Source organism: Marmota marmota, unplaced genomic scaffold (assembly GCF_001458135.2).
Source record: "Marmota marmota marmota unplaced genomic scaffold, marMar, whole genome shotgun sequence".
Lineage (NCBI taxonomy): Eukaryota > Metazoa > Chordata > Mammalia > Rodentia > Sciuridae > Marmota > Marmota marmota.
Window position 1 is genome coordinate 5,149,141 of NW_026000229.1, and position 22,926 is coordinate 5,172,066.

Below are 22,926 nucleotides of genomic sequence, written 5' to 3' on the forward strand. Positions count from 1 at the left end.
GCGATGATCAATGGACCGCCCATAGCCCCTCCCCTCCCCTCCCTCCTCTCTCTCTCTCTCTCTCTCTCTCTCTCTCTCTCTCTCTCTCTCTCTCCATTTTTAGTTGTAGAAGGACATGATACCTTTATTTTGTTTATTTAGGTTTTTTTATGTGGTGCTGGGGACCAAAGCCTCAGGCGCGCTAGGCAAGTGCTCTACCGCTGAGCCACCACACCAGCCCTAAATCTAACTCTTAAAGCCTTCAAAGCTGGGCTGGGGATGTGGCTCAAGGGGTAGCGCGCTCGCCGGGCGTGCGTGCGGCCCGGGTTCGATCCTCAGCACCACATACAAACAAAGATGTGTCCGCGGAAAACTAAAAAATAAATATTAAAATTCTCTCTCTCTTAAAAAAAAAAAAAGCATAATGATATTGGCCATTCTCTAGAAACGTTGGGATGAATGATGAATCGAGGGTAGATGAAAGTTGGGCAAAATGGTGAACAGGCCCAAGCTCCTACCTTCCTTGCACAGCACAACCCTGGAGATGGCCCAGAAACAAGAGACTCTAAAGACTCTTGGGGTGGCAGGTGAGCCAGGAAGGGCATGGAAGGAGAAGCGTGGTGCTCTTTTGGCCCTGCCTCATTACCACCTCAGCCTGTCCGCTCCCTTCCCAGATGCAGGCTCAGGGGTGATGTGCAAGGCCAGCAGAGCCTGGCTGATGGGAAGAGCAGAGCATAGAAAGGTGCCCACTGACTGGAGTAGCTGAAGCTCCCTTCCTCTCCTCCCACATCAAGGACTGAACTACTTTAGTCCAGCAGAAGGGACTGGAAGAGATCAGAGCCAGGCAGGAGGTGGCCAGACATTTCTTTAGGAACAAAGCACCTAGAGGGGAGGCAGCACCCTCAAAGGGAAATTACCCCAGTTTGTGACCAGATGTCCTCAGCCTTGTGCTGTCTGACTTTTGGCCCTTCCCTCAAACAATTCACCAAGGACAGCTGACTCTCCCTGGAGGAAGGGTGTTTACAGGCCGAAAAGACACACATTTAGCCATCTGGAGGAAAGTGAACACATTAGACAGGGCAAGGACTTAAAAATGCTCTCCTCTAAGATAAGAGAACACTGGAAACATGAAGTAGAAACAAGCAATTTGACAGAAGAACCACTAAGTGTAAAAGGTACAAAAAATAGTAGGTGTGAAAATAGAAAATTTGTGACAAAGAACTCAGGAGATGAGCTAACTAGCAGGGTAGATACGGCCCAGGAAAGCAGCAGTGGTGGGGCAGCGAGGCTGAGGAGCCATCCTGGGTGGCAGGAAGGATGGAAGAGCTAAGAAATGTCATGAGAAAACTAAGATGGGGAAGCAGGATGCAGACATGTTCAGGTGGGTACAGTACAAACTCAGGAAAGAATACAGGAAGGGGGTGAGAAGGAATCTCTACAGAAACCATAACCTTGGATGTCCCAGCAGTAAAGAAAGATGGAAGCCCAGAATGAAAAGGCTCCTAAGAATGCCAGACTGATAAGGTGGGACCCACACCTACTAGACACATTGTGTTTGATGTCATTAGATTTCTCCAAAAATAGAAAGTTCTAATAGCTTCTAGGCAGAATCAATTACAAAGGCACAGCATTAAGACAAAACTTTCCCCCAAAGTGATACTGAGGCAAAATGACTAGAAGCCATAGATAGATAGATAAACTATATATAAATGTAAAGCTACACACATATATAATTTTAAGTATTTAAGGAAAAGAACTTAAACACTAGCATTTTGTATCCAACTAACAGCATCCTGAACTTCATGACCAAGAAAAAGTCTTGTAGTTGCCATGTGCCTCAATTTATATATTTGTAATATTGAAATAATAATAGTATAGACCTCACAGGATTATTGCAGGATAAAATGAATTCACACACACACACACACACACACACACACACACGAGTGAAGTCACAATAAGTTAAGCCTTCCAGGCCTTAGAAGGTTTACCCATAAACACCCTTGAGGAAAGCATGTTGCTAAGAAATCCAGGGTACACCACAGGATACATGTGAAGGGTAAAAGTAAAGTTCACGGTAGACTTTAAAAACTGAATGACAGAAATGAAAAAGTACATTCATCAAAATTCTGAACAAGAAAAAAAATCCTGAACTAGGCGAGGGGGCATGGGAGGATTAGATGAATTCTAGATAGGGCAAAAGGGAGGGAAGGGAAGGGAGGAGGCATGGGGAGAGGAAAGATGATGGAATGCTATGGTCATCACTACCCTAAGTACATGTATGAAGACACGAAGGATGTGACTCTACTTTGTGTACAACCAGAGATATGAAAAATTGTGCTCTGTATGTGTAATATGAATTGTAATGCATTCTGTCATGTAACAAATTAAAATTTAAAAAATAAATTTTAAAAACTCCTGAACTAAGATACTAGTAACAGCCAATGTGGCTGCAGGGCATGAGGAAGACCACAGGAGAGGTGTGTCTGTGGCAGGCAGGATACAGATATTGAAAAATGTAAAAGACTGATTTGATGGATAGGGAAAAGAGAATTGAGTATGGGTTTAAGGCAGTAAAAACCACCAGAAGAATAAAAAATAGAATATCATGTGGCTTTCATGTATTTTATTCATAAAAATTAAAACTTTCTAATATATAGCAAGAACTGAGGAAAAAACAAACAGGAAAATGGAAGACATTGGAATAAGGCAAAAAATATAACCCTGATAAAACTAATCACAACACAAATTAATCATTGCTCATAGGTCATGCTGTGATTAGAATGAATGAATAATCCACCAAATAAAACAAGCTGCTTCCAAACAATGAGCTTAAAAGATCATGACTGATCTGTGCACCTCCAAGATCTCTAGAGCAGCATGTACAGTGGACAGCCAGGGTGTGATCAGCCACCAAAACTGTTGTCAATAAACAGTACTTCCCCAGGTGAGTTCTAGTTTTCTAACTTGGTAACCCACTTCTAATTCCCAATGAGAGCATTCAGCATTAAAAGGGAAATTTCCAGCAGGCTGCAGTGGCACATAATTAATCCCAGTGACTGAGGCCAAGGCAGGAGGATTGCAAGTTCAAGGACGGAATGGGCCCCTGTCCCAAAAAGAGCTGGGATGTAGTTCAAGCACCTCTGGGTTCAATCCCAGTAAGGGGGTGGGCGGAGTTCTTTACACCAATTAAAGCTAGTATGGTTTATCTGAACAAAACAAAGTAAAACTACTTCTCCAACTGGGCAGCTCCCAGAACCTGAAAATGTCAACCAAAAATATGGTCCAACAACATGCATAGGGAAATAGATGTGACACACAGAAAACAAATGGCTATGGCTTAACTAGTTAATTGGCTACAGGGCCTTCTGCAACCAACCAAAGGTCTGTTACTGTGATTAAACTCAACATTGGCTTGGTCCATTGGGCCTGTGCAGGTACCCAGTCAAAAATCCATGGCCTCCCATAAGTTTTTATTTAACACTAAGGATGGTCATTCCCAGGCTTGCAGCAGCCTCTGGAGATAGCTGGGAAAACAGCCTAGGATACTGTGCAGGCTCTGTGGAGCCAGGGACAGTTAATACCTGCCAAGTTTGAGCCAAAGAATAGGAAATTAAAATATCTCTGGAGAACTGTGAATAGCAGTGTCAGTTACTCAATAAGAGGGAAAGAAGAAATCCTTCAGGGGGATCCACTCTTCTGAGCATTGAGCAGCCACATTTATCCTAACACTTGTTACCCCCTCATATGTGTGTTGCAATCTGCTGGCTGCATGGCCAGATTTCTGCTTTCTCTGGAAAACTAGAAGGATCTACCCACATTCTCATGTAGTAACAGATGTCCAGAGGTGAGGCAGTGCCTGCCCCTTGAGATGGGTCTCGTACCACTCATTTGCCATAGATCCTTCCAAACCCTCATAGCTTGCATAATGTCTAGGAAATAATTTTTGGAATAAAGGTCATCTTAGCCTGAAAAGGCTAGAATGTAGGTACTGAGATCTCAACCTTTAATCATTGCTAACTTAAATGACTATTTGAAAAGGGTTAGGAAAATGTAGAGAATGTCCTCAAAAGTTATCAGTGTTGAACAGATAAGAGATTTCCACTGATCATTTATTTAATGTCCAGTAACAGTTTCAACCAAATTTAAAGGAATGCCTATCTTTTTGGCTAAATTAATGGCATAAGCTGGAGATTTTGCATTGTTAAATCAGCCCTGAGACTGCTCCAGGTAGCTCAGATGGCTGGGTGGGGAGCTGTGGCTGTTTGCTTCCTGTCTCATCTGCTTTGGGATGCTACTGAGCTGACTAAAGGGCTCCAGGCATTCCTGACTAACATTAATTACCTACCATGCATCAGGAGCTGAAATTATCTTGTAATGGCTCTTTGCTAATAAACAAGGCAGAGCCAATTAATTTTAAAGCAAAGACTCTTATAAAATCAGTGAGCATGATCCTGGCAACCTTGGGGGCATACAAAGGGTCATGAAACAGCCAGACACATGACATTATTTCATGTAAAATTTACCTATCCTTAACGTTAGCGCTGGTAGAAGGTTTTTAGTGAAAATAGAACTAAGTTCACCCAATTCTTTAAAAATAGCAAAAGAATGTGAATAAATATTTCACAAAAGAAGATATCCAAATGGCCAAGAAGCATATGAAAAGAGCCCTAGTAATTACTCAACCGGAAATACTAATTTGAACAGCAGTGAGATACCACTTAGCACATCTTGGAGAGGAGGTGAAGCACCTGGAACTCTCACACATTGCGGGGGAGTGATAGTTGGTTCAAACTCTGGAAATTTTACAATATCCACTAAAGTTAAAAATACATCTTTCCTGTTGGGGCTACAGCTCAGTGGCAGAGCACTTGCCTCATATGTGTGAGGCACGGGGTTCAAGCCTTAGCACCACACACACACAAAATAAATAAATAAAGGCATTCTGTCCATTTACACCTACAAAAAATTTTTTAAAAATACATTTCGTGCTGAGGTTGTGGTTCAGTGGTAGAGTGCTTGCCTCGCATGTGTGAGACCCTGGATTTTATCCTCAGCACCACATAAAAATAAATAAGTGAAATAAAGGTATTGTGTCCAACTACAACTAAAAAATAAATATTAAAAAAATACATTTCTCCAAAGATCTAGCAAATCTAATCGTAGGTGTATATGCCAGAAAAATAAGTGCATATTTTCACTAAAAGACATAAGTTGGGCTGGGGATGTGGCTCAAGCGGTAGCGCGCTCGCCTGGCATGCGTGCGGCCCGGGTTCGATCCTCAGCACCACATACAAACAAAGATGTTGTGTCCGCCAAAAAACTAAAAAATAAATAAATATTAAAAAATTCTCTCTCTCTCTCTCTCTCTCTCTCTCTTAAAAAAAAAAGACATAAGTTATAAGCAGCTTTGTTCATAGTTGTCCAAAAATTGTAAAACAAACAAGGTAATAAGGTCATATTGAGGAATATTACACACCAATAATAAGGAAACAGCAACAAGGATAAAGCTCAAAGACATGTTGAATGAAAGAAGTCAGACAGGATGCTATTCCATGTACGTGAAATCCAAGAACAAATAAAGATAACCAATGTAAATAAAGTCAGGGGCTGGGGTTGTCGCTTAGTGGTACAGCACTGCCTAGCATGCGTGAGGCACTGGGTTTGATTCTCAGCACCACATATAAATTAAAAAAAAAAATCGGGGTTGGTCACTTGGGGAGAAGAATGACCTGGAAGGGGCTCGGCAAAACTTAAGGGGGCATCGAGAATGTTCTGAAACTTCGCCTGGATCATGTTTACACAGGTGTAGACATAATGTAAAAATTCATTGAGCTGCACAGTTATATGGAGCAGGCACTTTACTCCATGCAAATTATACCTCAGTGAGAAAACACAAAAAGTGAAAATAAAAATGCAGCTGGTCAATACTAACTGGAGAGAATCTGGCCTCGTGCTCTATTCCAGGCTACTTCCTAATCCACACTCCGCACAGATGTCCTAGTGGCAGGAACTGCTGGCAGCCCTGTGGCTAACTTAGGGCACCACATCTTCACATGCTTTATCACCACATTTTACACATGAGAAAAGAGGCTCAGGGAGGTGAGGTGACTCACATATCCAAGGACATATAGCTGTCCTGAACACAGGCTGCTGAACCCAGAGTCTAATTTCTTAACCCCACCCAATGCCTTGCTGCACAAAGAACCCACACGCCTGCTGACTGAATGGATGATAATAGCAACCAGACTCTCACCTCCTTGGCTTCATTCTGTGCTTTCATATTTTCGGCAATATATTTGACACTTTGAATTGCTTCTTTGATTTCTGGTGACAGAGCAGAGAGGGATAACACAGCATCAACAGATTCGGAACTGGAGCTTCTAGTGAGGTTTGCGCTGAAATTTGAGATTTTGATCCTGCGGTGGTGGCAGTAACCACACATCCCATCTTGGCAGGGGTAGCCTTCCTTGCACCCTTTGGATTCTGTGCGGCTGAAACAATTCAGATTTGAGAGCTCGGCACTGTAGAAGGGCCTTGGCTTCTGAGTGTTTTCTTCATTGCTGGCCGGCCTGGTCATGAACATGACCCTAGGGAGCAAGTTCAAGAATACTGTCTTCACCCAGGTGGGCATTGTGTGCGTGGTTGGGGTTCTGTAGTGCACGTTGAGCACGAAGACTGTGATGACAATGGACAAGGTGACGAAAATCATGGTGAACAGGAGGTACTCCCCGATCAAGGGGATGACCAGGGAGGTGGATGGGATGGTCTCAGTGATCACCAGTAGAAACACGGTCAAGGAGAGAAGGACAGAGATGCAGAGTGTCACCTTCTCTCCGCAGTCGGAGGGCAGGTAGAAGACGAGCACAGTGAGGAAGGAAATGAGGAGGCAGGGGATGATGAGGTTGATGGTGTAGAACAAGGGCAGGCGCCGGATGTACAGAGAGTATGTGATGTCCTGGTAGATCTCCTCGCAGCAGTTGTACTTGATGTCATGTTTGTAACCTGGGGCTTTGATGATGGCCCACTCACCACTCTCCCAGTAGTCCTTGAGGTTCATGGAGGAGCCAATCAAGACCAGGTCGATTTTCGCCTTATCGTAGGACCAGGAACCGAACTTCATGGTGCAGTTTTGGTAATCAAATGGGAAGTAGGTCACATCAATTTTGCACGAGCTCTTGAAGATGGCTGGAGGTATCCAAGTCACTTCACCTGTGTGCTTGAGTAAGGCTTTGGTTTTGTCATCCACCTGGAAATCCCCAACAGCACTGCAAAGGAAAAGAGGAGCACGGTGACATGCTCACCACCCCAGGGTCATCCAGCCCAGCTTTTCATGCTGCCAGCAGGTAAAGTAGTGGTTTGTAAAACTGGAATGTGAGAGCTAAAAGTGCCATGAAAGTTCACCTAGTTCATTTACTGGTGGATAAAATGAGTCCCAGACCTCCTCCCAACACACATTCTGTCATATTCCTTGACCCTTGGGCACATCACCAGTTCATTACACAACATAAAATTCCCAACCTAGGATGGTTACAGAGACACCCAAATGCCAGACCTCCCCATCCCTGCTTAATTTTAAAAAATGGGGTGAAAGTCATTGACCTGGAGGCAGGTGTTCAAGCAGTATATATTTGCTATCTGTTGTCCCTGTGGTCTGGACCTTGTTAGAATCTTGTTCATTCTCCACTGGGCGCCTAGTGTGTGTGTGTACCAGATGGTAGGCTGAAATGGGTTGCACAGATACCGTGGAAGCCCATTACCACTAAACTGAACCCTATTTTATTTCCAGAACCTACCTGCAAATCCTGATCCTACTATTCACCACACTGCCCATTCCTCCCAACATTATTCCACAGTAGATGATCGTGTCTTCTGATTCCTTGTCTTTCATATTCAGCATAAGAGTCCTTTGCCTTCTCTTTCCCTCTCTGCCCCCACTTACTCTCCATGTTTTTCTTCCTTTCTTTAAGCTACGTGCACACACACACACCCTTTTTTGTTTCTGCACATAGATACACATTCTTTCTTAGAGTTATGTTGTTACAAGCTGATTTTTTCAGCAGGAGATCTGATGATAGGCTCAATACCCTGTAGCATTCCATTGCAACAGCCAGATGATGTCATCTGACAGTAAGGCCGGATGGTCCTCACAATGTCCCTCCCCACTGAAGGCTCTTACATTTCCTTAGATCAGCCCTTTTCTATTTCTTAGCATTCCAGCATTTGAAGGTGTTTGTATCTTTCACATCCCTTTACCTGGTACATGAAGAGCTGCAAGACAATTATAGAATCGAAACATTCAGGGATGTCCTTGTGTGACTGTTATTGGAGAAGAACCTGTGAAAACTAAATGGGAACATTCCAGTGCACATCTTTCCTCCCTGCTAGTCTCTGGGCCTCCCACCCTCACATCCCTTGTTTGAGAAGACAATCATTGCACTGAAGACTCAATGCCAAAGCCCTGCCCACCTTCACTCCAGCTGGCTGGTTTGCCCTGCTGGGTTTATATGTTCTTAGCTTCCCTTCCCTCTTCCAGCTCCTGGCTCCAGGCAGATGGGAGAGGGTTGGGCAGTGGGGTGGGGTGCCATGGGTGCTAACATGGGCTAAGTTCTCCAAATGGACTTAGCCCATGTTAGCACCCATGGCACTCTGGGCTGGGCTAAGCAGAAGGCTAGAAAGACCCACAGAAAGACAGAGGCCTCCTGGATCCATAAAATGTCAGGGAAATAAGGGATCTGTGTAGAGGGTCTAGTCCAGGGGTTGGCAAATTCTGGCCCACAGGCCTGTCACCTATTTCCACAAATACATTCTGTTTGGACAAAGCTACTTCTGTTTGTTTTTTAATGTCTACAGCCATTTTGAGCTATAAGGCAAAGCTGAATAGCTGTGACAGAAGCTCTATGACCCACAAAATCTAAAATATTTTACTCTTTGGACTTCACAGAGTTGACCCATCCCAGCTGTAATCTAATCCTTTCATTTTACTGAAGAGGAAACTGAGGGTCAGAGAACAAAAATGATTTGCTCAAAGTCCATAGAGTTTGTGGACAGAGCCTTGGCCATTCAGAACTTCGGTTCTTAAGCAAGGACTCATCAAAGTATGTGTGTCCAAAGAACAAACACCAGAGATATGTTTGCCCTGGTTGCTAGTACTCATTTTTGCTCATTTCTGGGGATCTTGGCCATGGTTACTGCCTAAAGATGCCCCTGGCTGTGTGTACTCAGGTCAGAAGGCCTGTTTGCTGCTTGGGGCATATCAACTGTCGTATCTATACCACTGAGAGAGAAGACAAGGACCCAGCTGGGGACTGGGGTCTCGCATAGCACCAGCTAAACAGAGAGCACCTGGTAAATATCTGTTGACTGAATGAATGACCAAAAAAAAAAAAATGAAGATCTCACCCCTGGCAGAGCCCAAGAGTGAGATGGCCGGCAGCAAGAGACAGCAGAAGCAGGAGGATCTGAGCTGACTTAACTGCCAAACCATGTGAGTTAGTTGAAAAAATAGAAGGCAGTGTGAGTAAACGATGAGCTGAGGTGTTCCTTCAATATAAGGGAAGATTAAGGAGGTAAGTGGGGCCAGGGTAGGAGAAAAACCAAGATGGTGGAGGTTTTTGCAATCTCCAAATTCCCTAAAACACCTGGACAATTAGGATGGCAAAGGAACAAACCTGTGGATCACACTGTCAGCAGACAGGTTTAAGGGCAACCCTCGAACCTGAGAATATGAGGGTAGGGGTCAGACTACTACGTGACCCAGGGGGCCCTTGTGGGACTAGCTGCTGGGAGGAAGTACCTGAGAGAAGAGAAAAGAAATCTCCAAGAAGTGTCTGCCCCCACAAAGAAAAGGACCTACTCTGTGTTGAACCCTCAGCAAGGGGATAGTAAAACAGAGGGTAAGAACAATTTATGGTTCCATAGGTTCCAATTTGTGGATAAGAACAATAACAAAGACCATGGGAATTCACTTAGGGTCTGAAGAGAAGTTGGGGCTGGCAGGGCTTGAGAGAATCTCAGAAATAAGCCCCCAAATTCAGAGGCCCACTCAGAGGAAAAGTCGGATCCAAAGTGAACAGGGGAGAAAGTGGGATGAGGTGGTAGAAGGTTCAAGTGCTGGCAGACCCTGGAGGTGGCTAATCTGAGTGCAGATTTTCTCACTTCAAGGTAACTGTTTAAGGACGACACAAGCCAAACAGCCACAAAGCAAATGCAACTGACAGTAGCGTGAGTTCAATCGCCAGCACCACACACACACAAAATTGTTTAAATCAAATTTAAGAGCATAATAGAGAAGGAACATAGGCAGAGAAATTCATATATATATATACACACACACACACATACATATATGTATATATACATATGTATATATGTATATATGTGTATATAGAGAGCACGTGCACGTGTGCTCATGAACATGAGCATGTGCACACACATGTGCATATGTGTTCCAGCAGAGGAAACCAAATCAATGGAAAAGAACAAATCTTAAAAACTAATGTAAAAAAACTTCCTGGGAGGGGCTGGGGCTGCAGCTCAGTGGCAGATACTTGCCTAGAATGTGTGAGGCACTGGGGTTGATAAATAAAGGCATGCTGTCCATCTACAACTATAAAAAAATTAAAAAAAAAAACCAAAACTACCCTAGAGGCTGGGGATGTGGCTCAAGTGGTAGCGTGCTCTAAAATTCTCTCTCTCTTTCTCTCTTTAAAAAAAAAACTTCCCTGGAAAAAAGGGGCTTCTTATGTATGTACTACATAGTAAACTGGACTTTTTTTTTTTTTTTTTTTTTTTTTGGTACGGGTGAATCCAGGGGTGCTATACTACTGAGCTATACCCCCAGCCCTTTTTATATTTTATTTTGAGACAGGATCTCCCTAAGTTGCCCAAGCTGGTCTCAAACTTACAATCCTCCTACCTCAGCCTCCTGATTAGCTGGGATTATAGGTGTGCACCACCATGCCCAACAAGTAGACTTTAAGGACAAAGTAGAGGCATATCCCCATAGCCCTAGGCAGACTCAAGAGCATCACTTGAGCTCATAAGTTTGAGACCAGTTAGGGCAACAAAGAAAGACCCCATCTCAAACTAAAAATAAAGACAAAGGAAGAAATCCTGTGGGTAGCCAATCAAAAGGCCGACTACTTACAAATGACTATCAATTGAATTTGCCCATTTACTCAGGACAGCCTGGCTTACATGTGTGGTCCTGTCATGTTTATTTATAATGCCCTGTTCCTCTCTGAAAAGTCACCTTATTTAACAAGGAAAAGAAAATTAGATTGACATGGATTTTGACAACAACACTTCTTACCAAAAGACAACGAGGTAAAATTTATAAGGTTTTCATTACAGGGAAATAGAAGCCAAGGATTTTCTATCTAGCCAAGCAACCTAAAAGTATTCTCTAAAAAATATTCTCTTATGAACTTGCAAGAACTAAGGATATGTTGTATCTATGAGCATTTTGAGGATTCTATTAGAGAATGAACTTTAGAATAAACAAAACATCATAGGAAAAATTCTGATATAAGAAAAAAATGGTGTTTCTATTGTGTTAAAAGGAAGAGAAACCCTCAACAGAGGGACAATTTGAGAAATGTAAGTTCTAAGTAAAAGGTTGGATTGGATGATTTTTCACAATATTATTTTCAGCTGCATATTCCAAGGAAATTCCTTATGATATATTTAAATTGAAGTGTTTGGCCACATCTCTCATTACTGTTAAAATCATTCATCCTACAGTATTGCAGCTGTTCACCCTAAATTGCCAGCAAGGAAACAGCCATAAAACCCAAAATGTAAATCTAATATTTTTGCTTGTGTTCTCAGTTCCTGCTTAGCAAGAATTCTCTATACTCTGCCCAGTTCCCTAAGAGCCTCTGGACCATGAGATTTCTATATCAGCTTGCAGTGGAAGGAAATACTTCTGCAAACCAGCTGAGTGCATCTTATGTCTCAGTTCTTTAAGGACAGGCTTACAAATACAAGTTGCATGAAAGGAATATTTGTAAAATTACGTCTGAAAAGGTTAAAGACATCCTTTTTGTTTCTGCTGGGGACCAGAAGATGGGACTGCTACTAGTAGTAAAAACATATCAGTGTATACTAATATGAATAAATACCTAAACAAAGAATGCTTTAATTCATTAAAATCAGATTATACTAACTCTATGAAATGCTTTACTAAAAAAATGGTGTTTTGTTTGCCTGATGTTTGTTTTGTTTTGGTTTTGGTTTTTTTTGGTGCTGGGGTTTGAACTCAGGGCCCTATTAATGTAAGCATCCACTTACTCTCTCACCAAGATACATCTCTCCAGCCCCACCCTTCATGGCTTTAGTGGTTAAAACATTATCACTCTACAGTTGAAACATGGGTGAAAAAATTTGTTTTCCAATATCTGGAAAACAAATTAGTATATATGGTAAAATATTGGTTATAATTTGTGCTTGCTTAATAAAAGAGCTTAAATGTGGAAGGGATCAGTTTTGTGTGGGTTTAAGAAGGAGAAATGGGCTTTAGATGCACCACATGGGCAGAATCAGAGAGGAAAAACTTTTGAAAGGGAAAAAGGAGGGCTTCCTGAGATAGGAAGATGTGTGCTCTGGGTCCAGAGGAGACTCCACATGTGCCCCTGGGAGGGAATGGCCTGCGAGCAGCTTCCCTGGATGGTAGGAACCACCCACTTCCCTCCAGAGGCCTATACTCATCCTCAGGGGGCTATGGCCATCCAGTTTGACCAGGGCCTCTGTGGCTGGCAGAGCTCACCACACTTTGTACCTGGGAACTTTACTCAGCCTGTGTGTGTGTGGTGAGGGGCACAGATCCATTCCTCAAGGCTCAGACTTTTACCAGTGGGAGGCGGTTTGGAGGGGACATTTGTGCAGTGGATAACTGCCTGCTGGCAGATTTGCTACTGGGGAGAGTGGAGAAAAGGTTTGAGGACAGGCAAAGAATGGGCTGGGAGTGCCCGCCTGAGCCCCAAGATCACAGCATCAGCCTCCTAAAGCATAGAGGACTACCGATACCACCCTAGGCCTGGCTTTGCCACACAATCACTGAATGAGGTCACCTTCTACTATGGGCCCCATTCTATATCTATGAAATATGGGGGACAGGCTGTATTAGTGATCCCCAAAGCAGACTGGCCCTCACAGCCCCCAGCACAGTTGGTGAAAATACATTCTTGAGTCCATCCTGTACCCAACCCATTCTGTTTCTGTGGGATGGGTACAGAAATTGGGTAATATAACTATACATGTAAACATACCTATGGTTACAGTATAGTGCATTACAAAATATAGTAACCTTAGAAAAGACAGGAACAAAGAAGAAAATATTTTAACAGTAGACACCTGTATTTTAAAAAGTTCCCTAGCAGCTGAACTGTCTGCAAGTGGGGAACCCTGGGAGGACACAACTCAGACTCAGCCAGCTCTGCCTTCTCCTACACCCTCATTCTCTTTCAACGAAGAAAAAGGGAGACATTTGCTTTTATCCCTGTCTGTTTGCACAGAGTTGCTAACAGATGCCACATTCAAGGCCATCCTTGACATACCTCACTCTCTCGCCATACACCAGGGCTGTTCCCCTGACCCTTCCAGTTTTATGTCCTACAATACAGCAAGTGAGGGTCCATACTCTCCTGCCTCCCTGTGCTCCCCCCGTTCCAGCTCCTTCTCCAGATGTGAGGTGACCTTTGAAACCAATTCAATGCAACCGCTTCCCAGAAGCTTTTCCCTCTATCAGCATATCACCTACTTTGAAGCAACTCAGCACACTGCCACTCTCTTTGGCTCACTGGAATCTCTATTACCTAGTATATAGTAGATGCTCAGCAAATCCTTGAAGAATGAACAAAGCCCTCTTGGAAAAGACCTGAGGAAGGCCTGTCAGTAATCACAGTGGGCCTAGAACACAGAGCTCAGGCTGCCAGTCCCCAGATATGTGGGTCCTCGGGCACCTTACTTGTTATACAGCACAATGTCCGGCTTCCAGATCTTCTGTGCAGGTACATGCATAAACTCCACCCCATCGTAGTCTGAGGGGTTCCACTTCAGCTTGTAGTCATTCCAGATCTGGGGGGAAGGGGCAGAGAGGAAAGAAGAGACAGCAGAAAGACCAGCCTGATTTATTGCTCTTGATACTATATCTTGGTAACTCCCCACCTCAGCCACAGGTTCCTGAGCCCCCTGCATGTTGCAGACCACACAAGCCCAGCTCCTTGTGTGTGTGTGTAGCAGGGAAGATAGCCCTGGGCTCAGTCTGTAAGTTGCTTCCTGCTCTAGGAGAACCATGCCTCCATGACTGTGGGTGATCCCCGCCCCTCATCAATCAAATAGGGACCATTGATTGGTGTTTTCTCCAGTCATTCCAATGCCAAGTCCAGCTTCCTGGACTTCTACCACCAGATCTAGGTCCATGCATTAAGTTCTAGCTGCTCTCTTTCAGACAAATCCTTGACCAAGCTCCCATAAAAAAGAAGCTCTCCAACTCTGAAAGTTTCTCTCTCTTTTTTTTTTTTGGTGTTGTGGGGGGTTACTGAGGATTGAACTCGGGCACTCGACCACTGAGCCACATCCCTAGCCCTATTTTTTGTATTTTATTTAGAGACAGGTCTCACTGAGTTGTTTAGTGCCTCGCCATTGCTGAGACTGGCTTTAAAGTTGCAATCCTCCTGTCTCAGCCTCCTGAGCTGCTGGGATTACAGGTGTGCAGCACTGTGCCCAGCTTGAAAGGTTCTTGAGGAGAGAGCCATGATCATATTGAGTCTAGGAAGGGATGGGAGCAGAGCACTAGATGAGAGAGGACATGCTATGGCTGCAGAGGGAATATGTCCTGGAGTGTAGGGTGGGGACACTGTGTCTACTGTCAGCCTCTTGTGGATGAAGGCTGTGTGAGCAGGATGCTCAGCTGGCTGAGCTGGCAGAAGGGTCACCATCAGGCCAATGGACAATTATGTCTCTCAGCAGGTCTTAAGCAAAGCTTCCCTGGGGAAGCTATGAGGAAGCCAATTCTATTGCCTCAATCGGAACAAGAAAATACAGAGACCCTACTCCTATTCTATTAGTGATGCAAGAGAATCTGATTCTGACTTAAGGATGAGTTTTGGCAAAGAGGAAAGGAAGGAGATGGTCTTATGCTACCAAGAATTGGGGGCCAGGTCTATCTCATTTGGTAGTGCGACTCTGGAGAGGTCTCTCTCTCTAAGCTGCAGACTGTCCATCTGTGACTCAAGGGGCAAGGCCCTGTTGTCCTTCCAGGTGGACTTCAGATCAGTGCATGTGCATGTGATCCAGGAGTGAAGCCCAGTCTGTGGGGTCCTTTTTGGTCCACGGACAGCAATTAAAGAAGTCACCACCAGGGGGCAGCAGTGCACTAAGCCTGGTCACTTACTTGCTTGAGCCACAGGTTGGTCTCCATGATCTGGTTTACTTCATCCTTGAAAAGGAGATTAAAGTAGACATAAATGACAAAAACAAGGCTCCTTCTGGGAAAAGCTCCTCCAGAAGCCCTGTACCCCGTGGCCACAGATTGTGGCTCCAGCACTCACCACCTTCACCAGCTGAGACATGGACACTTCAAACTGGATGACGACTGGGTCAGACACATTGGCCACAGGCCGGATGATCTCGTTGTAATCTTCAAAGAGGCGCTCAAACAGGCGATGCTCGGCCTCTGAGCTACTGGCCACTAAGGGAAACAGCCCTGTCAGTCCCTGGGGAAATTACTACTTATCTCTCCCACGAGGGACATCACCCACTGATAACCTCTGGGGTACTCTATGAACCTCAGACTTCCATTGCTTCCTCCAATGACAGACTGGGAAACTGAAGCCCAAGAGAGACAGGGATTCCACCATGTCACACAATTTGGTGGTAATAAGCCTGGGCTCTGACGTTGGACAAAACTGGTGCAAATCTTAACAAACCACTGTGAGCTGTGTGAGCTTAGCCTAGTAGCTTAACCTCTTTGAGCCTCGGTTTCTTTATGTGTCAAAATAAAGATTATAAATGTATTCACATCAAAGGATTGTGAGGAGTGACGTGCTTAGTGGCATGTGGTAAAAGCTCAAGAGCTATAAATTATCCTTACTTTTATTGTTACTACAGGGCAGGCATGTGGTGCAAATGCTCCTGGAAAGATTCCCTGTCCAACCCCAGGGGCAGGGAGGCTGGGGGTCACCCAGGCTCAGGTGTCCTGCTTCTAAGCCTAGGAGACTGCATCCCAGATCTGGGAGTCCCCCTTGTCCCACTCAGGATCGTGTAGAGATTTGGCCACAGCCTTCTTGGAAGGCATCCACCTGTCTCTCATGATCTCAGAGTGGGACCCCCGGTTCCTGCCCATGCTGTCTTCATATCCTGCTAGAAGTCCCTTATTTCTCCGAAGCCCTGAGCAATCCCTTTTGTTCATAAGCCACACCCCAGCATAGTTGAGGCATCTTGGGTCAGCTGCAGCCCACTTACAGATCTGGGGGCAAACTGGGGAGGAGGGAAGGGAATCTGACCCAAATTTTTCAGTCCCTGAAATGGGATTTTGCCTGATTCGCTGGACACCCCAACAAAGGAGGTGCCCCAGGCAGGAGCTCCGTTGAGCGTGGAGACTTCCGCAACGAGGGTCAGAAACAGCCCTATGCAGCACAGCCACAATGCCCCAAGAACCTACGGGCTGGACCCCAAGGGACGTCTTGCAGCCTTGCAGAGTCCCAGCCTCCCGAAGAGCGGAGAGTCAGGGTAGGCTTCGTCCCAACAGGCTCCTCTAGAGCCTCGGCAGCCGGCAGGGAGGCGCGCTCCCCGGTTGAGGGTCGAGGTGACGCGACCAGGACCACGGACTAGAGGCTGGCGTGCCAGATCCGGCCCCGGTCCCGAAACGACTCTCGCCTCCCCGAGGTGGCCTTGGAGAAGTCCGTATTCCTCTCTGGCCACCGTTTCCCAACTAGTGGTAAAAAGAGGCAATGGACGGGATCAGATGCTGGAACCGGAGCCGAAAACGAAGAAGGCATCCCGCGTCCCTGAGTGGCCTGCGGGTCCCCGGCTAGGGCGTCCCCACCCTGGGTACCGGACCCTCCAGCGAAGCGCTCCTAGGGCCGCCTTCCCTCGGGACCCCGCACGCCGCGCCCGTACCTGGCAGCAGCAGTAGCAGCAGCAGCAGCTGCGGTGGCGGCGAGAGCCGGCGGGTGCCCATGGCGCGTCGGCTCGGCCCGGCTCTCCGGGACCGCGCGGACGGGGCGGGCGGACGCGAACGGTCAGGAGCAGGTGCGGCCGACGTGGATGCTGAGGTCTTTCCGCGCAGCTCCGAGTGCAGACGGCGGACTCAGAGCCGTGCGGGCGCGGGAATGCGCGAGGCTCTTCCCTCTGGGCGGCCTTGGGGCTCCGGAGTGAGCGAATCACCCGGAGAGAAGCGTCGCGAGCCCCACGCGGGGCGGGGCGAATGCCGGAGGTGGGCTCGCGCGGGTGGGGAGAGGGCTCCGGGTCCCCAGTCCCTGAGCCCTGCGGCCTCCTCCCGGGCCCTGGGCAACCCTACGGACCGCTCGACGCCCTACCAGATAGAAGCGGGCACTGTCAGCCTCCAGGGAGAAGGGGCCAATCCCTGTCCCTGTCCCTGGCTTCCGGGGCGTGTGCAGCTACCGCAGGGGACTGGGGACCGCTAGGCTAGAAGGTCGTCTCTATAAAGAACGTCCAGCTCACCCTCAAAACGAGCCTCCCGTATTTGATGTTCTTAAGTAATTGTTAAATATTTTATGCGTGATACGTGTGTGTGTGTGTGTGTGTGTGTGTGTAGTTTAGGAGGGGGATGGGTAGGTCGGAGTCAGTTAAAACAATATTGGCGATGAGTTGTGGATGATGGAATCTGGAATCTGGTTATACTGTTCTCTCTACTTTAGAACATGTTTGAAATGTTCCTTAATTTTAAAAAAAAGTATAACAAAAAGAAAAGAAATAAAAAATGAGGTTTGGAGCCATCCACGAGGGCACCTGGCTTCCCACTCTTCCCAATCTGTAGATTTCCCTCTTCTCTTACTACCATTTGCAGTCCTGGGTGTCCCATGGATGCACAGTGACCAGGCAGATGCCCTGGGGTCCCTTGTCTCTCTGGCCACCCACCAGGCATGATAGGGCACCTGAAGTCTTTCCTGATGTAAACAGAGGAGGAAGGTTAACCTTCCTTGCCGGTTCTCTTTTCCTGCTTCAGCAAATGGTGAGTCACCTTCATTTCTTCTGGAAGGGGCTACTATCCACATTTAAAGCAAACAAAAGGAAACAATTTGTGGGATCCAGAAAATGTTTGGAAGACTTGAGGCCCACCTCTCAGGCCCCATTCTCATTCTGCTAGCAAAAGGATCTTCATTTGGAAAATATGGCAAAATCGCATATTCAACATTAAACAGTAATAGGTGGGTATGAGGGATCTTCTTGGGAATAACAGAGATGTTCTAAAACTGGATTATGGTGATAAATGTAATAAAATTCATTAAATTGTACACTATAAAAATGGGTGAATTTATGGTATGTTAAATTATGCCTCAATAAAGTTATTTTTAAATTCAGCAGTAAGAACACTACAACTCAATTTTAAAAATGAGCAAAGGCAGTAAACATTCACCAAAGAGGATATACAGAAGGCAAAAAAGCACATAAAATGATGTTCAACACCACTCGCCATTAGAGAAATAGATTAAAACCAGGATGATATATCTGCTAGGATGGCTAAAAGAAAAACAAATGCTGTCAATACCAAGTCAGAAAAGGATACAGAACAACTGCCTTGCTCACACTTTGCTGGTGAGATTGTGAAATAGTACAGCTACTCCAGAGAACCACTTGACAGTTTCTTTTAATGTTGAAACACATACTTAACCACATAATCCAGCAATCACACTGCTGAGTTTTTATCTGGAGAAATGAAAACTTTTGCTCACACCCATCCTACATGTGATGTATGTGACAGCTCTATTCATAATTGCCCCAAATTGGAAACAGCTCCAATGTGCTTCAACATCCATAGGATAAAGTACTGCTTGGCATATACACTCAGCAACCTGAATGAATCTCAAAGGTATTATGCTAACCAAAGAAAACAATCTCCAGAGGCTACATACTGTATGATTCCAGTTAAATAGCATTCTCAAAGACACTGAACAATAGTTATAGAAAGAAGGTAGGTGGTTCCCTGGGGTTGGAAGTGAGGTTTGGAGCCATCCACGAGGCTATAAGGAAATGGTAGGGGAAGTTCTTTTGGGTGACAGATCTTTCCTGTGTCCTGATAGTAGTGGTGGTTACACAGATCTATACCTGTTATAATTTGTAGAATTTTTAAAAAAATACTTATTTTTTAGTTGTAGGTGGACACTATATCTTTATTTCATTTTTTATGCTGTGCTGAGGATCAAACCCAGTGCCTCATGCATGCTAGCAAGCACTCTACCACTGAGCCACAACTCCAGCCCATAATTCATAGATTATATATTTAAAATGTCATTTTATTGTATAGTAATTTAAAAAATGGAATTTTTAAGTGTTCTCCATTGCACAAATATTCTGAGTGTCTACAACTTGCCAGGCACTGTGGGAAAGACAGTATGCCGGGCGGTGGGAGGGGGATCCATCAGCATGTGAGGGATACAGACCCAAACCAGCCATGATATGAAAGTGGAAAGTGGCCAGAGAGCCATGAACAAGAGGGCCATTCCTTTCAGGGATGGGGACCAAGGACAGCTGCTTGAAGGAGGAGCAGGAGCCATTCATTCATTCAACAAACATTTATTTCACACCTGCTGTGTGCCAAGCTCAGTCTCAGACCTGGAGCAAACCTGAAGGAGCAAACCCTGCTCTCATGGAGCCCACACTGGTGGTGAGATGTGGACCATAAACATGCTGCCAAATAACTGCACGTACTGAGGGGGGCTCGAGGATGGTGATAGGGTAATGTGGTCACTGGGGAGGCTACTTTGAAATGGGAACAGTCTTTAGATGATATTGGAGCAGAGGACCATGGTAGCAGAGCCCTGATTGATGACACCATGGGAAGAGCTTGGGAAGCACAGGGGTGGGGAAGAAGGTTCAGTAGATGCAAAGGCTCTGAGTTGGGAAGGATCTAGAAGCATGTGGAAGACTGAAAGAAGGCTAGTGAGCCTGGAGGACAAGAGAGGATGGAGACAGCTGGGGGTGGAGAGATAGGCTGGGATGTGGGCAAGATGCCTGGCACATAGTAGGTACTGTTAGTATGCCTGGTGCATGGAAGGAAGATAGGCTGGAATTAAACTGTCTGAAGCCCCCTCCTGTTGGGCTTCCTCGGAGGCATTCAGAATGGACAGCGCAGGACCCCATCCTTGCCCTCTGGCAGCTGTGGCTGCTTTGATGGATTGTTAGCTGATGGTCAGATGTTTATTTAGGGCCTCAACAGCTGTGACCCAGAAGGAAGCAGTGAACTGTCCACCTGGCTGCTCACATCATCTCACCCCACAGCCCAGGGTGCTCTTGGACATGATGGGCAGTCTAGGGCACCTCAGAAGGTGGGTGGGTCAGGAAGAGGGGAGGGAGGAAGAGCCCCACAGTGCCCAGGATGCATACAAACACGAATACCCACAGGAATAGCCGGTCGACCACCATGGCCACATATTTCCAGTCCTCAATGACCTGCAGATAGATAGAAGGGTTGGTTACAGGTGCAGAAAAACTGAGGTCCCTCCTTCCTCTAAGTCAGGTCCTCACCATCTGGTCAGAGACCCCAATGGTCACAATGTGGGCTTGGAACCACATAATGGTATGGCAAGTCCTGAGTCCCAGGCTGGCCTCAATTGAGCAACTCTGTCACTCTCGGCGTCCTCCAACCCAACCTGACCTACCCACTAAGCATTGCAGAGCCACCAGGAACTTGGACAGGACAGGAAAGTTAGGAATGTAAGGGGTCATTAATACTGTCATCCCTCAGTATCCTCAGGGGATTGGTTATAAGATCCCCCTGTGGACACCCAAATCAGAGGATGCTTGAGCCCTTTATGTGAAACAGCATAGATTTTGCACATAGCCTATACACATCCTCCTGCAGACTTGCAGACTGTCATCTCTAGATTGCTTACGGTACCTAATATACTATAAATGCTTTGCAAATAATTGTATTTTTTTAGGGAATGGTGACAAGAAAATTAAGTCCGTAAAAATACAATTTTTTTTGGAATGTTTTTGATCCATGGTTGAATCCATGGGTAGGTTTGGGGGGAAAGCTGTATCACATATTGTAATTTGAAGACCAAATCTGGTTATAAATAAAGGGGGATGAGGCCTGAGGATCATGAAACTCCTTTCTCTCATTTTCACCCCAAATCGTCTGCCTGAGCCAGCTCTGCATAAAGAAGATTTGGGGCCCACCTACTTTAGTGGGGGCAGGGCAGTGGGCGCTTACAGAACACCTGGAAATCCTGCTGGTTAATTCGTTCAATTCCGTTCACAGCAGTGTCTGCTATTTCCTCTAATTAAGACTCAGCCTCCTCCTGCCTCATCATCTGGCTAGCTCTCTTGGGCTCACTCTGACTTGCTCTCTTGCTTTCCCTGTCTCTAATCATCTCAGACCCACCTATGAGGTGTGATATTGATAGAAACCTGGCTGGCCTCCAGAGGTGCCCCACAGATGTGCCTGCTTCCTTGGCACAGGGGGAGATGCCCGACATCCTGTTGTCCCTCCCCCATCCCCTGCCCTGGAAGAGCTCAGCAGAGGCTCTGGAGCTGGAAATACAGGCAGGCAGCAGCGGGCAAGCTGACGTCAGTGACCCAATTTGTTAGGGCCCCATCAATGGTGTGTGTCTACCACTAGGATAATCCTGTGCCAAAGCAGCCCCCACACCCTCAACCAAACACACTGGCACCTGTCTCTAAGACGCAACAGGCACAGCACAGCTCTCTAACGGCGTGCTTCTTGGCATTCTTGGGTTTCTTTTGGATAACCCTAATTTCAAACAGCTTTTGTGTGTGTGTGTGTGTGATTCCCCCCCTCTTTTTATATTTTTTGTGCTATTTATAGTGACCAGTTAATCACCAGGGAGGGAGAAAATGTTGAAGATGAGACACTCTGCCCGGGCTAACTCAGGGACGGGCATGTCCTGGAACACAGACCCTGCCCCCCTTGCACAAGAGAAAGTCAGTCAAGCAACAAGTCCACCATGTGTTCAGTGCAGGGCAAGGCACTGGGAGGGGCATGGCAGAGAGATCTGGGTATTGATCCCAGCTCTGCTCTGTGCCAGCTGTGTGACCCAGGACAAGTTAAGAATGTCCCTGAGCCTCACTAGCCCCATTGTAAACTGGGGGTTCTAGTAAAAGCCACTTTGGGGATTCTTGGGAGGGGTGGAAGTAATTTATGTCGGCTTCTGGCAAAGCTCCTGATGTATGTATGGAGCTTAATGAACACTGGTGATTGTGTCAGCAGTGGGTCCTGCCTGGCTCCTCCCTCTAGGGGCTTGAAATTAACGGGGGCTAGAAACAGCAGGAGGCCTGTGAGTGCCAATGGTGTGAGAGGCCTTTAGAAGGGAGAGTGGAGAATGGATGTCAGTTCAGCCAGCTGTGCAGGAGGCCAGGGCTCCTCAACCTCCGATGTGTACTAGAACCACCAGGGATCTGGTTAAAACTGCAGGCTCCTGGATTCTTCTCCCAGGGACCATGGCTCAGTCAGAATGAGTTGCTTCAACTCTGTGGTCTGAAAAACTGCCCAGGTGGTTCTCATTTAGCCAGCAGGGCCCCAGGCGGCAATTAAGGTTTGGGAGGCAATGCATTAGGTGATGGTGAACTCCTGAATGATTTTTTTAAAAACATATATTTTTTTTAGTTATACATGGGCACAATATCTTTATTTTTGTTTATTTATTTTTATGTGGTGTTGAGGATGGAACCCAGGGTCTCACATGTGAGAGGTGAGTGCTCTATTGCTGAGCCACAACCCCAGCCCCTGTCTCTTAT

General features: G+C 45.9%; 2 protein-coding genes across 2 annotated transcripts in view; both read right to left on the minus strand.

Annotated features, from left to right (window-relative positions):
• The window catches only part of Chrna3 (cholinergic receptor nicotinic alpha 3 subunit), a 20,115-nt gene extending 2,879 nt beyond the window's left edge, over nt 1–17,236 (minus strand). The window contains exons 1-5 of the mRNA XM_015480365.2: nt 17,104–17,236; nt 15,534–15,673; nt 15,377–15,421; nt 13,949–14,058; nt 6,236–7,247 (exon numbers count right to left, since the gene is read on the minus strand). Coding sequence (XP_015335851.1) covers nt 6,236–7,247; nt 13,949–14,058; nt 15,377–15,421; nt 15,534–15,673; nt 17,104–17,164 — 1,368 coding nt within the window. The 5' untranslated portion in view covers nt 17,165–17,236. The remainder of the gene's footprint in view (nt 1–6,235; nt 7,248–13,948; nt 14,059–15,376; nt 15,422–15,533; nt 15,674–17,103) is intronic.
• Nucleotides 17,237–19,732: 2,496 nt separating this feature from the next.
• Nucleotides 19,733–22,926, minus strand: part of Chrnb4 (cholinergic receptor nicotinic beta 4 subunit) — a 17,377-nt gene continuing 14,183 nt past the window's right edge. The window contains exon 6 of the mRNA XM_015480366.2: nt 19,733–20,616. Within this exon, the coding sequence (XP_015335852.1) occupies nt 20,476–20,616 (141 nt within the window). The 3' untranslated portion in view covers nt 19,733–20,475. The remainder of the gene's footprint in view (nt 20,617–22,926) is intronic.